This window comes from Schistocerca gregaria, chromosome 1 (genome assembly GCF_023897955.1).
Source record: "Schistocerca gregaria isolate iqSchGreg1 chromosome 1, iqSchGreg1.2, whole genome shotgun sequence".
In the NCBI taxonomy this organism is placed as follows: domain Eukaryota; kingdom Metazoa; phylum Arthropoda; class Insecta; order Orthoptera; family Acrididae; genus Schistocerca; species Schistocerca gregaria.
In genome coordinates this window covers 242986121-243001936 of record NC_064920.1, presented here as the reverse complement: position 1 = coordinate 243001936, position 15816 = coordinate 242986121, and the positions used below count along the sequence as shown (strand labels likewise).

General features: G+C 36.3%; 1 protein-coding gene across 2 annotated transcripts in view; it reads left to right on the top strand.

Moving 5' to 3' along the window:
* LOC126339068 (spermatogenesis-associated protein 22) overlaps positions 1 to 14836 on the top strand; it is a 125846-nt gene extending 111010 nt beyond the window's left edge. For both annotated transcript variants that reach the window (XM_050001600.1, XM_050001601.1), the window contains one exon: positions 14598 to 14836. In XM_050001600.1, coding sequence (XP_049857557.1) covers positions 14598 to 14760 — 163 coding nt within the window. In that variant the 3' untranslated portion in view covers positions 14761 to 14836. The remainder of the gene's footprint in view (positions 1 to 14597) is intronic.
* Positions 14837 to 15816: the final 980 nt, after the last annotated feature.

Here is a 15816-nt window from a genome sequence, read left to right as displayed (position 1 = left end):
AAACGTACAGTATTTGGGCTCAGTAGTGGAAGCACTCTTGAGTTTTCTGGCAAATTTGAAAACATGAAAGGAAAGAAAGTTTAGGTTTAAAATTCTGTCATAACGACGTTATAAGATATGGAGCACAAGTTCATATTACACAAGGATGGAGCAGTAAATGTTCAGTGTATTTTTTTTTTATATGAATCTGTCTGACACTCACCTTAACCAACACAGAAAACTTAGATGAGAACATGTATCTTGCACCTTAACAGCTGCGTCACTTTACTCAGTATTGTGCACATCAATTTTGAATCTTACACACGTGTTTACTGTGTAGATCTGTTGAAGATAGGAATGTGCCAGTTGTCCCCATGTGTGTTACTTGGACAGCGATACAAAGATAATGCTTCAAATGTGGATATAAATAGCAATGTAGCCTGCATGACATTTAGAACTTAACATAAAGAACTTAACATAAAGAAAAGTATTAGCCCCTGGCAGGAAATTCAGAGTTTATGCCGCAACTGTAGACTAAATGAAAGATTTGAATTAATGTAGGGTCAGATCCCCTTCACTAAATAACTACTCACTCAGTCTTAAAGAGCTTAAATTGTTCAGCAGTTCCCCATGACAGAAGAGACATTTCTCTTATTATTTGGTAAACCCTAACCTTAAATATGTTAATCACCTTTAATTCCGAATGTGTTGTGTCTTCTCTCTGAAATCATACCTCCAAATGCAGTTTTCCCCTCAATCACAAAACATGTTAAGTAGCTTATGATAACTCAATTCATTCTGCAAAAACAATCTAGTTTGTTCATGCAACTTTTCATGCAATTTGCTGTTTTAATCATTTGCAAATGAACATCTTATAGCAGCCTATCAATTCTTGCACTCAGCAAGACATATACTCACAAATGTGAAACTATCCCAATTATTCATCAACTCTCATTAACTGGTCATCATACAAGACATGAAAGCAGTAGTAGTGATGCTCTTCACAGGATTTCATTATTCTGCATAGATATTTCCACACAGTACGACACTGGAGAACAAACTCAGTGACTCAATGGAAGGAACTTTGGTCAGAACTCTAACGCTTCAGAATTCTGCATATGAGTCGTGTCTCTCCTGGCTCATTAACAACGTTTTGGGACTCAGGTGTTTACTTATAATCCATTTAACCTGGACAAATTGCTTGAGGAATTACATAAGCACAATTTACAAAGATGATTGAATCTCTGGATTTTTAATGTTTTAAATAATTAATTTGTATTTATGATAGACTGTGTGCCAAATGATCATATTTTATACACACCAAGTCAGCTGCTGACTTGACAGGTTGAGGAAAAAAAATGCTGTTTTTTGTATTGCAAACGATGTTAAACATCTTGGGCAATATACCCTTTCTGTGGTAGATTCTTGACACTTTATTCTGATGAGACTATATCTTAAAACCAGTTTCGTGGAATTTTAAATTTTTTACATAGCTCAGATTGTTAGTATGTTAATTACATGTTATATGGACCATAATCTGTCACTACGATGTGGAATGTGTCGACTAGTTTAGTTACGTAATAAATTTCGTCAGTGAAGAAAATATGGCAGTATGCTGACCAGGTACACATTTGTCTTTTGCTTTAATCCCAATGTATCTTTTTTATTTGTAGAGTACATGGAGTTGCCAGACAGATAAGATTTCACTTTACGTATGAAGAAAGTTTTATTATTTGACAGATTCTTCACATCACTGAGTAAGTGGTGTTGTTGTTGTGGTCTTCAGTCCTGAGACTCATTTGATTCAGTTCTCCATGCTACTCTATGCTGTGCAAGCTTCTTCATCTCCCAGTAACTACTTCAACCTACATCGTTCTGAATCTGCTCAGTGTAATTATCTTTTGGTCTCCCTCTACGATTTTTACCCTCCACGCTGCCCTCCAATACTAAATTGGTGATATCTTGATGCCTCAGACCATGTCCTACCAACCAATCCAATCTTCTAGTCAAGTTGTGCTACAAATTTCTCTTCTCCCCAGTCCTATTCAATACTTCCTCATTAGTTATGTGATCTACCCACCTAATCTTCAGCATTCTTCTGTAGAACCACATTTCTGAAGCTTCTATTCTCTTCTTGTCCAAAATATTTATCGTCCATGTTTCACTTCCATACATGGCTATGCTCCATACAAATACTATCAGAAATGACTTCCTGACACTTAAACCTGTACTCGATGTTAACAAATTTCTCTTCTTCAGAAACGCTTTCCTTGCCATTGCCAGTCTACATTTTATATCCTCTCTACTTTGACCATCATCAGTTATTTTGCTCCCCAAATAGCAATACTCCTTTACTACTTTAAGTGTCTCATTTCCTAATCTAATTCCTTCAGCATCACCCGACTTAATTCAACTACATTCCATTATCCTCTTTTTGCTTTTGTTGATGTTCATTTTATATCCTCCTTTCAAGACACTATCCATACCATTCAACTGCTCTTCCAAGTCCTTTGCTGTCTCTGACAGAATTACAATGTCATCGGTGAACCTCAAAGTTTTTATTTCTTCTCTATGGATTTTAATACCTACTCCAAATTTTTCTTTTGTTTCCTTCACTGCTTGCTCAATATACAGATTGAATAACATCGGGGATAGGCTACAACACTGTCTCACACCCTTCCCAACCACTGCTTCCCTTTCGTGTCCCTCGACTATTGTAACTGCCATCTGGTTTCTGTACAAATTGTAAATAGCGTTTTGCTCCCTGTATTTTACCCCTGCCACCTTCAGAATTTGAAAGAGAGTATTCCAGTCAACATTGTCAAAAGCTTTCTCTAGGTTTACAAATGCTATAAACGTAGGTTTGCCTTTCCTTAATCTTTCTTCTAAGATAAGTCGTAGGGTCAGTATTGCCTCACGTGTTCCAATATTTCTACGGAATCCAAACTGATCTTCCTCAAGGTGGGTTTCTACTAGTTTTTCCATTTGTCTGAAAGGATTCGTGTTAGTATTTTGCAGCCGTGATTTATTAAACTGATAGTTTGGTAATTTTCGCATCTGTCAATACCTGCTTTATTTGGGATTCGAATTATTATATTCTTCTTGAAGTCTGAGGGTATTTCGCCTGTCTCATATATCTTGCTCACCAGGTGGTAGAGTATTGTCAGGACTGTCTCTCCCAAGGCTGTCAGTAGTTCTAATGGAATGTTGCCTACTCCGTGGGCCTTGTTTCGACTCAGGGCTTTCAGTGCTCTGTCAAGCACTTCATGCAGTATCATATCTTCCATTTCATCTTCATCTACATCCTCTTCCATTTCCATAATATTGTCCTCAAGTACATCACCTTTGTAGAGACCCTCTATATACTCCTTCCACCTTTCTGATTTCCCTCACAACGGGCCTAGCAGTAAATGGGTAACTGTATAATTGAAGGGGAGTGCTTACAAACACATTAACAATAAACATAGGCAGGACTTTGTGTTACCATTAAATAACAAATATAATTCGCTTCAAGACACAGACGACATAGAAACTGTATCAGCACACTCATCTGATAAGGTGGTGCAGGAGTCTCAAAACTTAGCGAACAGCCAAGTAACGTATAAGAAAAAACGTAAAATCAAGATTTATTCAGACAGTTACGCCAGAGGATTAGCAGCTACGTTAACGGAGAGCGGACCTCATGTGATTAACGAGTTTGAAATAGAAGGTACCGTTAAATCAGGAGCTGGTTTACGAGATGTTTCAACATCAATCAAGAAAGAAAGCTCAGTCCTCGCAGACAGAGACTTTGTAGTGGTAATGGCCGGAGCAAATGACGTCAGCAGAAACGAAAGAAAGATTGCTACTGAAGAAGACTCTCGGAATGTTAACCCACGCCAATGTGATTGTTGTTTACCAAGCATGGTCAACATTTCAGTTATCTAGGTAAACGTGTTTTAAGTGATACAATTATCGGAATAGTATTGGATAAGCTAGAGAAGGAAAAAAGACCAGTAATGTGTTTTGATTATGTTTCAACTGAGATGACAAAGAACTTGTATGCATAGACCAGGTTGGGTGTTCTAATAACATAAGGACACAACCTGGTCAACTTTCATGCAGTAACAGTAGGTCATGTCAACTAAGAGAATATGCAAGAAAAGAAATGCCTAAAGTAGAGTTTAAAATATGCTACCTGAATATTCAGGACATGGCAGATAAAAACTTAATTGTCTACGAATTGTCAAATGAAAACGTGATAGATATTCTATGTTTTAAGTGAACATTGGTGTAAAGAGGATGAGATTGGGTACAAAGTATTGGATGATTACACACTACTTAGTTGCTATTGCAGAAAACAGCACTTACGTGGTGGGGTAGCAATATATGCAAAAACACCTCTTGCACCAAACTATGGCAGGATAGATCTCAATACCCTTTGTGATCAAATGCATTTTGGAATGTCAGGTCTAGTAATTGAGAGCCTTAAGCTAATGGTAGTAGTAGTGTACAGGCCACCTAGTGGTGACCCCCATATCTTTCTGGAGAAACTTGAGGAACTCTTAATGTACATATGTATACCGAAATGGAAAAAAATACAATGTTGTCATTGGAGGGGATATCAATTCAAGTTTTGATGTCCTGCTGGACAGAAAAACTGTGACAGAGCTCAAAAACGTGCTTCGACAATTTAACCTGTACTATGTTAACTGCAGAGGCTCATCCTGTCTAGATAATATATTTACAAATATTAAGAGAACTTGTATGTCCACTGATGTAATTAGTTTCCCTTTCTCAGACCATGATGCAGTATATCTTAGTCTTAATAATGTAACTTCAGACTGTGATTACTAGACCAGTGAGCAGAGAGAGGATGGATAGGTTTAGACATACCCTCACTTATTTCAGTTGGGACACATGTTTTATTAGGCTTCAACACTGTTCAGCTGATGTTGTATTCACAAAGTTTTTCTCCGTCTTTTTAAATGTATTTGAAAATAACATCCCTCTGAAAAAATGTACAGTGAATATTAGTAGTAATTGCAAGAAAAGGAAAACGAAGGAATGGTATACTCCACAGTTAGGGCAACTGAAAAATACTGTTATGTTTTATTTTAGTCTTTACAAAACCAGTAAATCAGAACTGTATAAAGACCTGTATGCTAAAGCTAAATGCAATTATAGGAAGGCAATAAATGAAGCAAAGAAACTGCATAACATAGTAAACATTGAAAAATCTAACAATAAATGCAAGAAGGCCTGGAGTGTAATAAACTCAATTGCACAAACTAAACACAAAGAGGAAATTGCCATTACCCCAGAGGAATTTAATAAATATTGCATTCAGTCCATTGAAGAAATTAGTAGTTCAATAATCAAACCACCTGAAAATGCACTTCGTATTATGGACAGCTGCTTTGAAAAGCTTCCCTCAAGCACCTTCACTTTCACAGAAGTGAGCCCAAATAATATTCTAAAAATAGTGAAAAATTTCAAACCTTCAGTTAGTGTTGATTACTATGATATGTCATGTAATTTGTTGAAAGATGTTATTGATTGTGTGATTTATCCTTTAATATTTTGTGTTTAGAAATGCCTGGTTGAAAGTAAGCTCGCCGACATACTAAAAATTTCTAGAGTTGTGCCCATATACAAAAAAGGGGAAAAGAACTTTCCCGCTAGTTACAGACATATATCCATAACCCCAGTTTTTTCAAAAAGTTTAGAAACGATTATGTATGAGCAAGTTAGTGCCTATTTGGGTAAACTAAATATAATTAGTGATAAACAGTTTGGATTTAGGAAAGGTAAATCAACAACGGATACAATGGACTCCCTCGTAAAATTAGTCCTAGATGTATTCAAGCCTGGGGACTATGCCCAGGCTGCATTTTGTGACCTGAGCAGAGCCTTTGACTGTGTAGAGCATGACACTGTGCTGAATAAGCTAGTTTACTATGGTTTTGATGACAACAGTATAAATATGTTCAGGTCTTTTCTAGAGAACCGTCAACAAGTTGTATGCATTGGTAGGGAGAAATCAAATTTGGTTAATGTTAGGTACGGAGTGCCTCAGGGGTCGGTGCTTAGACCTTTACTGTTTATACTAATGATTAATGACCTGCCCTTATTCATAAATTCTCATACAATATTGTATGCTGATGACACAACTTTTCTACATAAAAGCTCTGATTTAGGTACACTGAAAACACTGACTGAAAATACCCTTGCTCAGTCCTCATTATGGTTCAAAGCTAATGGCTTCTTGCTAAATGAAAACAAAACCCAGACACTTTACTTTAGCCTCAAAGAGATTCCTAACTACCAGGAATTGGAAACTGTTAAATTTTTAGGTGTTACTATTGACAATAAATTGACGTGGGAAACGCACATTAAAAATATATTGGCTAGGCTTTCAAAAGTTATTTATCTAATTAGAAATTTAAAAAGTCATGTTCCCAATGACTATGTGAGATCAGCGTATTTTGCCTTCTTCCAAAGCATCATCTCTTATGGAATTTTACTGTGGGGTAGTAGCTGTCATGTAAATGATATTTTACTTTTACAGAAGAAAGTAATAAGAATAATAACGGATTCTGATAAAACAGATCATTGTAAACCTCTGTTTATTAAATTGCAGTGTCTTACAGTAGTAAACTTTTTCATCTACAATGTTTTAATGTACACCAGAAACAATGTGTCTAATTTTGTGTTGGGAAGTGATATTCATAGCCATAATACTAGAAACAGAACATCTGTAGATGTACCATATCATAGATTATCAAAATCGCATAACTGTTACCTAGTTCTTGGACTAAGGATGTTTAATAGACTAAGTGCTAACTTTAAAGAACTGCCTGTAAATATCTTTAAAGCTAAATTATACATGCTACTAGTGAACAATCCGTTTTACACCACTGATGAATTCTTTGAATATGAAAATACTGTATTGTAATGTGTACCTGTTTTATGTAAACCAGTTTACATTGATATAGTAGTTTATGTAGAAATATATGCTCTTGACTTTGTCTATTGCTGTAATCAGCTGAACGACAGTAAAATTATTATTATTATTATTACTTCTTTGCTTAGAACTGGGTTTCGATCTGAGCCCTTGATATTCATGCAAGTGGTTCTCTTTTCTCCAAAGGGCTCTTTAATTTTCCTGTAGGCAGTATCTATCTTACCCTTAGTGAGATAAGCCTCTACATCCTTACATTTGTCCTCTAGCCATCCCTACTTAGCCATTTTGCACTTCCTGTCGATCTCATTTTTGAGATGTTTGTATTCCTTTTTGCCTGCTTCATTTACTGCGTTTTTATATTTTCTCCTTTCATCAATTAAGTTCAATATTTCTTCTGTTACCCAAGGATTTCTAGTAGCCCTTGTCTTTTTACCTACTCGATCCTCTGCTGCTTTCACTACTTCATCCCTCAAACCTACCAATTCTTCTTCTACTGTATTTCTTTCCCCCATTCTTGTCAATTGTTCCCTTATGCTCTCACTGAAACTCTGTACAACCTCTGGTTTAGTCAGTTTATCCAGGTCCCATCTCCTTAAATTTCCACCTTTTTGCAGTTTCTTCAGTTTTAACCTACAGTTCATAACCAACAGATTGTGGTCAGAGTCCACATCTGCCCCTGGAAATGTCTTACAATTTAAAACCTGGTTCCTAAATCTCTGTCTTACCATTACATAATCTATCTGAAACCTGTCAGTATATCCAGGCTTCTTCCATGTATACAACCTTCTTTCATGATTCTTGAACCAAGTGTTAGCTATGATTAACTGGTGCTCTGTGTAAAATTTTTTACCAGGAGGCTTCCTCTTTCATTTCTCCCCCCAATCTATACTCACCTACTATGTTTCATTCTCTCCCTTTTCCTACAACCAAATTCCAGTCACCCATGGCTATTAAACATTCGTCTCCCTTCACTATCTCAATAATTTCTTTTATCTCATCATACATTTCATCAATCTCTTCGCCTTCTGCGGAGCTAGTCAGCATATAAACTTGTCCTACTGTCGTAGGTGTGAGCTTCGTGTCTATCTTGGCCACAATAATGTGTTCACTATGCTGTTTGTAGTAGCTTACCCGCATTCCTACTTTTTTATTCATTATTAAACGTACTCCTGCATTACCCCTATTTGATTTTTATTTATAACCCTGTATTCGCCTTACCAAATAGTCTTGTTCCTCCTGCCACCGAACTTCACTAATTCGTACTATATGTAACTTTAACCTATCCATTTCCCTTTTTAAATTTTCTAACCTACGTGCCCGATTAAGGGATCTGACATTCCACGCTCCGATACATAGAATGCCAGCTTTCTTTCTCCTGATAACGATGTCCTCTTGAGTAGTCCCCGCCCAGAGATCCGAATCGGGGACTATTTTACCTCCGGAATATTTTACCCAAGAGGATGCCATCATCAGTTAACCATACAGTGAAGCTGCATGCCCTCGGGAAAAATTACGGCTGTAGTTTCCCCTTGCTTTCAACTGTTTGCAGTACCAGCACAGCAAGGCTGTTTTGGGTAGAGGGGGGGGGGGGGGGGGGGGAGTAAGTGGTAAAAGCATTTATTGCTCAGTGTCCTATCTTTTGTGATATTCATTGTGGCTGAATGTGGGTTTTTAAGACAGTTTTCTTTTCTTTTTCAAGTAATAAAGTTTCTCTATTAGGACTGATTATAGTTCTTGCTAAATCATCAAAGAAGACTATTTCAGCTTCTTGAATATACAACAGCAGATCATTTCTACAAATACATCTATACTCTGCAAACCATTGTGAAGTGTATGACAGAGCAAATGTCCCAGTCTACCACTTATGAGGGCTTTCTGTCGTCCAATCGTGACCATCCCTACTGAAACAATAAATGTGGAGTTGTTATATATTCCTTGATTCGTCACTTTAAGTTGGTCCTAGAAAGTTTCTAAGTACGTTTTTGTGGGACAGTTTGCTTCTATCTTCACACACCTGCTAACTCAGTTCTTTCAGCATTTTTGGGACACACTATCATGGGTTGAACAGTGCTGTGACCATTCGTGCTGCCGTCTTTGTATCTGTTCCGTATCCCCTTTTAGTCCTATTTGGTATGGGTTCCACACACTTGAGCAGTATTCTAGGATAGACTGATTGCATTTGACCTAGTATTCTGTCACTTAATCACAAGCTGCACTTGCTTTACCTATGACTTAAACTATGTGATTGTTCCATTTCAGGTCCCTACAAATTGTTACACCTAGGAGTTTGTATGACTTGATTGATTTCAGTTGTGACTCTTTGGTATTATGGCCATAGGATAATGCAATTTTTCATTTTGTGATGAGCACAATTTTACATTTCTGGACATTTAAAACAAGTTACCAACCTTTACATCATTTTGAAATATTATCAAGATCTGATTGAATATCTGCATAGCTTCTTTCAGACAGTACTTCTTTATAGATAACTGCCTCATTTGCAAAAAGCCTAAGGTTACTATTAATATTGTCTGTAAAGTCGTTAATATACAGCATGAACAGCAAATGTTCCAACACACTTCCCTGGGGCACACACAACGTTTAACAAGAAAAAGATTGGAGACATCAGTGAAACATGTGGGGCACCTGTAGTGATTGTTTCACATTCTGAAGATACTGTTTCATAGTGTACCTTCCCTAGGTTTATTAATGTGATTTTTCATATTCTTTTAGTTAGATAAGATTAAACTCAATAACCAACAAGATTGCTTAATCACTCCAAGCATGAGAATACACTGTACCAATATGATCCAAAAAAGGTATGTGCAACAGTGCGATTTTTAGAGGTCGTAAGTCAGGTTCTATTGAACACAGAGGTGAGAGAGCCAAGCCCTTGGCCTAGTGACAGTTTGTATACCTACTAGAAGACTGGGCATACTGTAGGTGTCCTATAGTAAAGTGTCCTTTTTTTCCCCCCCATCTGGTGTGGTCTTATAATAGCACAATTTGTTTGTGGGTGATTCCTATGGTTTTTGGTTACCAAAAGTGCTGGTTGTGGGTATGGCCACTTCTATTCATGGGAAATCGTTGAAATTTTGACCATATGTGTTTGTGAAGGCAATATTCTTGGAGAACCTTCAAACTTATTTTGATAACATTACCCATTATTGAGATCCAGAGATTTTAAGTTACCGTACTTATACTTATGCAAATAATATCCAGACTTAAGTGACAATGTAGTTTTGAGTGATGTAGAAAACACATGGCAAAGATTCTAGGATAATTGTGAGGGTTATAAGTTTTTTTATTTATTGATCCATTTTCATCTACAGCTGCACAATGTGCAAGAGGTATTTGGGTTTTTATGTTAATATTAACAATTTTACATATAATACGCTTTTGTACATAATAATACACATTACTGTATCAATTAATGATGAATACATAAATAAATGTTGTTACGCTATATGCTGAGAGATAATATACAAATGTTCTTCTGTATGAGACTGCACTGGGTTAACATAGAAAAATTAATTTTTGTAGATATTCATTTACTGTGTAAAAGGATTGGGCAACCTAGTACAACTTCAATTTAGATTTGAAGTGACCAATGTTTTGTATGTGTTTAACGGTATCTGGTGAGGTATTGTATAGTTAGATACTATGATGGATAAGACTGTTTTGAAATAACTTTGTGTTGGCGCTTTGAACATGCACATCCAATTTTTGTCTGATATCATAGCTGTGTTGTGTGATTTTGAGTGATGACTGGTCTTTTCATGATTTGCAATTATCTTCTCCTACCATTATTCTTATAATTTTTTTCGAATTTTGAATGTTTTGGTGGCATCTCCAGAATTTCCCCAGAAAATAATTCCATACTGGGGGTGAGAGTGTACGACTGCATATTATACATACTGAAGAGTGTTTTAGCAGGTACAATTTTTTAATGTACACAACACAAAACAAGTCGTACTTAATTTTTTATTCATTTGCTCAATATGTGCTTTCCATTTGAAGTTGTCTTGTAGATGAAGTCCAAAAAATTTGGTACAGGCTGATTTGGTAATTGTATGTTCATATAGCTCTAGATTGGGAGATATCAGATATTTTGCTTGTGCTGTGTGTATATCCATAGCTATAGTTTTTCCGTTGTTTATTGTTAAGTCATTGTAATCAAACTAATGTGTTAGCCTGTCAGTGGCTTCTCTTGTGTTTTTTTACAGGAGTTTCTTCTGAGTTTCCTGTAATTATAACACTCGTATCATCAGCAAATTGAAATATTTTACTGCTGCCATTGCTTATGTTTAGGTCATTTACATAGAGTAAGAACAGAGCAGGACCCATTACTGATCTTTGTGGCACACCATATTTAACAGTCAGTAGCTTGTAATTATATTTCCTAACCCTAGGATACATGGTGAATGCATATGCAGGGCCTCCAAGGCCCAGCCCAAATTTAAAATTTTCCCCTTTCATATAATTATTCTTCAGAGTTAAATTTATTTCTGTCAAATTTATTGTCATATTGAAAGATTCCTAAGATACAGTAACAGGATCTGGTGGGCCTGTATATATATATATATATAAAGAAACTTCCACATGGGATAAATATATTAAAAACAAAGATTCCAAGACTTACCAAGCGGGAAAGCGCCGGCAGACAGGCACATGAACAAAACACACAAACACACACACAGAATTACGAGCTTTCGCAACTGGCAGTTGCTTCGTCAGGAAAGAGGGAAGGAGAGTTTTGTCAGGACTGGCTCTCCCAAGGCCGTCAGTAGTTCTAATGGAATGTTTTCTACTCCGGGGGCCTTGTTTCGACTCAGGTCTTTCAGTGCTCTGTCAAACTCTTCACGCAGTATCTTATCTCCCATTTCGTCTTCATCTACATTCTCTTCCATTTCCATTATTTTGTCCTCAAGTACATCGCCCTTGTATAAACCTTCTATATACTCTTTCCACCTTTCTGCCTTCCCTTCTTTGGTTAGAACTGGGTTGCCATCTGAGCTCTTGATATTCATACACGTGGTTCTCTTCTCTCCAAAGATCTCTTTAATTTTCCTGTAGGCAATATCTATCTTACCCCTAGTGAGATAAGCTTCTACATCCTTACATTTGTCCTCTAGCCATCCCTGCTTAGCCATTTTGCACTTCCTGTCGATCTCATTTTTGAGACGTTTGTATTCATTTTTGCCTTCTTCATTTACTGCATTTTTATATTTTCTCCTTTCATCAATTAAATTCAATATTTCTTCTGTTACCCAAGGTTTTCTAGCAGCCCTTGTCTTTTTACCTACTTTATCCTCTGCTGCCTTCACGACTTCGTCCCTCAGAGTTACCCATTCTTCTTCTACTGTGTTTCTTTCCCCCATTCCTGTCAATTGTTCCCTTATGCTCTCCTTGAAACTCTGTACAACCTCTGGTTCTTTCAGCTTATCCAGATCCCATGTCCTTAAATTCCCACCTTTTTGCAGTTTCTTCAGTTTTAATCTACAGGTCATAACCAATAGATTGTGGTCAGAGTCCACATCTGCCCCTGGAAATGTCCTACAATTTAAAACCTGATTCCTAAATCTCTGCCTTACCGTTATATAATCTATTTGATACCTTTTAGTGTCTTTCTAAATTATTTAGTGTCTTTCTGAATTATGACTAAGATACCAGTAATTTTTGCATTCAGGGACATAATTGTGAGTGTGTGTGGAGAGTGGTCAGCTGCATGTTGTACCACAAGTATGTATAATTAAAATTGTTTTTTACATGGCAGATAGAACTATATGATGGCCTGGACTTACTGTGTTGCACAACGGACCATTTGGGCAATTCAGGATAGCCGTCTGGCCTTTCTTTATAGTAACTGTAAAAAAAAAAAAGGACTCGATTCAGATAATGATACTGAATGAATTATAACCTGATCCATAAGACTGCCCTGTAACAATACTCTAGTTATGACATGTAACCAGATCAATTTGTGTGCTTCTATCACCAGTCCTTCCTTCTATCATGAATCCTTTCAAAAACAAAGCTGCAATACCTTTGGAGGGAGGGGGGGGGGGGGGGGGGGGTTACATGCTCTGGATGAAGCAAGAGCAGGTGAATAAAGAAAGCTAACAAGATGCAGAGTCTTACCAGGCCAAGTACTGTGCCCTGTATGCCAAAATGAGTTCCATAAGAAACTTGCTGCCAAAATAAGTTTCACAAGAAACTTGCTGCTCTGTTATTTTCTTTGAAGGCTTCAGATGTGGATGGTGATTGACAAATGGAAACTATTGAGAGGGTCAACTCATGTTTGTCAGGCCTTGGCCATTCTCTTCTGGAATGTCAAAAACTCTTAAATGAAGGTCCACAAGGCTACATAAAGCTTTAAAGCTTTGGTTTTGTCAAGTACAAATTTAAATGTATTGTCAGGTTGCCATTTCTGATGAGCTTAAGCCAGATATAATACAGAAAATTTCTAATGATCAGCAGTGTTGAAGCTGTGTTATCATAAGAAAGATGGATAGATAGATAGATAGATAGATAGATATATATATAGAGAGAGAGAGAGAGAGAGAGCAATGAGTTTTTACAAATAGTAAAATTTGCAAATGTTGACACTTGCTCTAAAGCGTGGCTGAATGGTCAAAAGACCGAGAAAGTTTAAGCAGTAGGTAGTTCTATTAGTAATTCCTGGCAAGAAGAAAGGAAAAGTCCTTTCTGATTACATAAAAATCAGTGTTTTAGTTTTCATGTAGGACAACAAATATATCCAGAATGAAAATGAAGTAAGTGGATCATTACTTTTTTTTTAAAATCAAAAAGCTATACTTCATAGTCTGATTAAATAATATAGCTAGTAAAATTAAGGTTTTTATGCTTGTTATACAAAATGTTCTTGTTGAAATATGGTTTGCAAACATCTGGCAGTAGGATTTTCAAGCTCATTCTTTAATGTAATCTAGAATGTCTCCAAAACAAACTGACCTTTCAATACCCATTCTTTCTAATGAAACAAAAATAGTGAAAACATGAGGTGCTTATAATTAGTAATGATAGCAAAATGAGAGTAAATTTCATGCAAAAATGTTTGATGGAAGTTTATAACAATTTCTAGATGTTTATAACAATTTATAGAATACTCACAAATAACTTTTGTAGTTCAGTAGAACTGACAGCATGTAACTTCTCTGCTAAGGGGCATTCCTCTGACTTCATTTGCCCAAACATTATTGCAGTTACAAAATAACATCAAAATTGTTGCAATTGGTTTTTTCTCAACTTTTGCCACATGTAGAATGGAAATTGTGAATGACACCACCTTGAAACTTTAGTAGTGTGAAGAGCACAATAAGCTGCGAATCTGATCCAAATATATCCTTTCGACCAGTAGGAGTTTCATCTTTAAACCATCTTAAATTTTGTCAAAACTGTCAAGAGCTCACATAAAACATTTTGCATCCCTTCACTGAAGCTCTCATTAAACAACAAATGGTTTTGCTTTTTGAGTTCAAATTTTGCACAGCTTTATTTTAGTCTGTAAGGAATATCTGAACAAAATTGCATTCTGTTTGGAGATTGTTAGATGGGTACCAATGGTCCACATTGTGTAATGACCTATAGGTTATTTACTGCACTTATAGTGATATGTATACAATTCTGATATTGTTTTTTTACTTTTTTAAAGGTGTGTGGGGTGGTTTATTGGAAAAACAAAGATGCAGATTGTGTCAGTACGAGAGGTGACCCCTGCAGAAAGATCCAGTATACAAAGACTTGGATTCATATCTCAAAGAGCAGCTCAGGATATATTTGATAATTACAACAAGAATGAGAATGTTCAGAAGTGAAACTCTCAGTTGGACTCTGTCAATGCTAAGTTATTAAAGTGTATCCTTTGTAATTATATGTTCTGCTAGTCAAACACTTTTTGCTTCTTCACTGCCTTAGTGTCGTTAACATTACATGTTCAAGCAGAATTAGAATGCATTCAAGCAGAATTAGTATCCTTCGTCAAGTTCATATTTCAAATGAAATATAATCTCTTTGTACTTTCAAAAGTGTGACATATATTACAGATTGTTAAAAATTTATCCCTTTTCCATAAAAGATTTATTCATTTCATCTTTATCCAAAATGTATCACCAATAAAAATGAAATTTCTTAACACTAGATGATATTTTTGCAAAAATTGTTTGACATGTTGCTCCTATATAAAAGAAAATGGATCTGTGTCTTTGGGATGTGGAATACAGCCATCTTTGAGCACATAAGAGGGAAGACTGCTTGTAACATAATGATGTGCACTATTGTGCTGTATTAGGCATTGTTGTGGTGTGCCAGGCATACAGATGAATGACATTTTATTGACTGTGTCTATCTTGTTTATCAAAACTGATGTGTAAGAGTTTCTGGTAGGAACTTAACCCTAACGGTACCAATGGGATGGGAGAGTGGAGGAGGGACTTCATGCCCACCTTTTGTAAATATTGCAATATAATTATGTACTTCATATTTATAAAGTATGAAGAAAACATTTGTTTTGAGTTATACGAGGTGTGACAATAAAGCAATGAGACTAATTTTTTTTTGCAAGATGTGGCAATCCTGCAGGCTTGCATGCGCACAATATCTTTGACCTTGGTCTATAAGGTGCTTCTAGTCCAAGCAGCACATTGATGCAACTGCTCAGTTGTGAGTTGTGCTGTAATAAGTTAACATGTATTTGTCTCTCTCGTCACGGAAATGGAACCGCATAATATTTCACAACGGTATACCATTTCTTTTTGCGTTAAATTGGGTGAAAAAGTGATGACAGAGTATGGTAAGCTTCAGAAGGCTTTTGGAGAGGAGGTTATTTCAAGAGCTCAAGTTTTTCATTGGCATAAAATGTTTAGTGGAGGCAG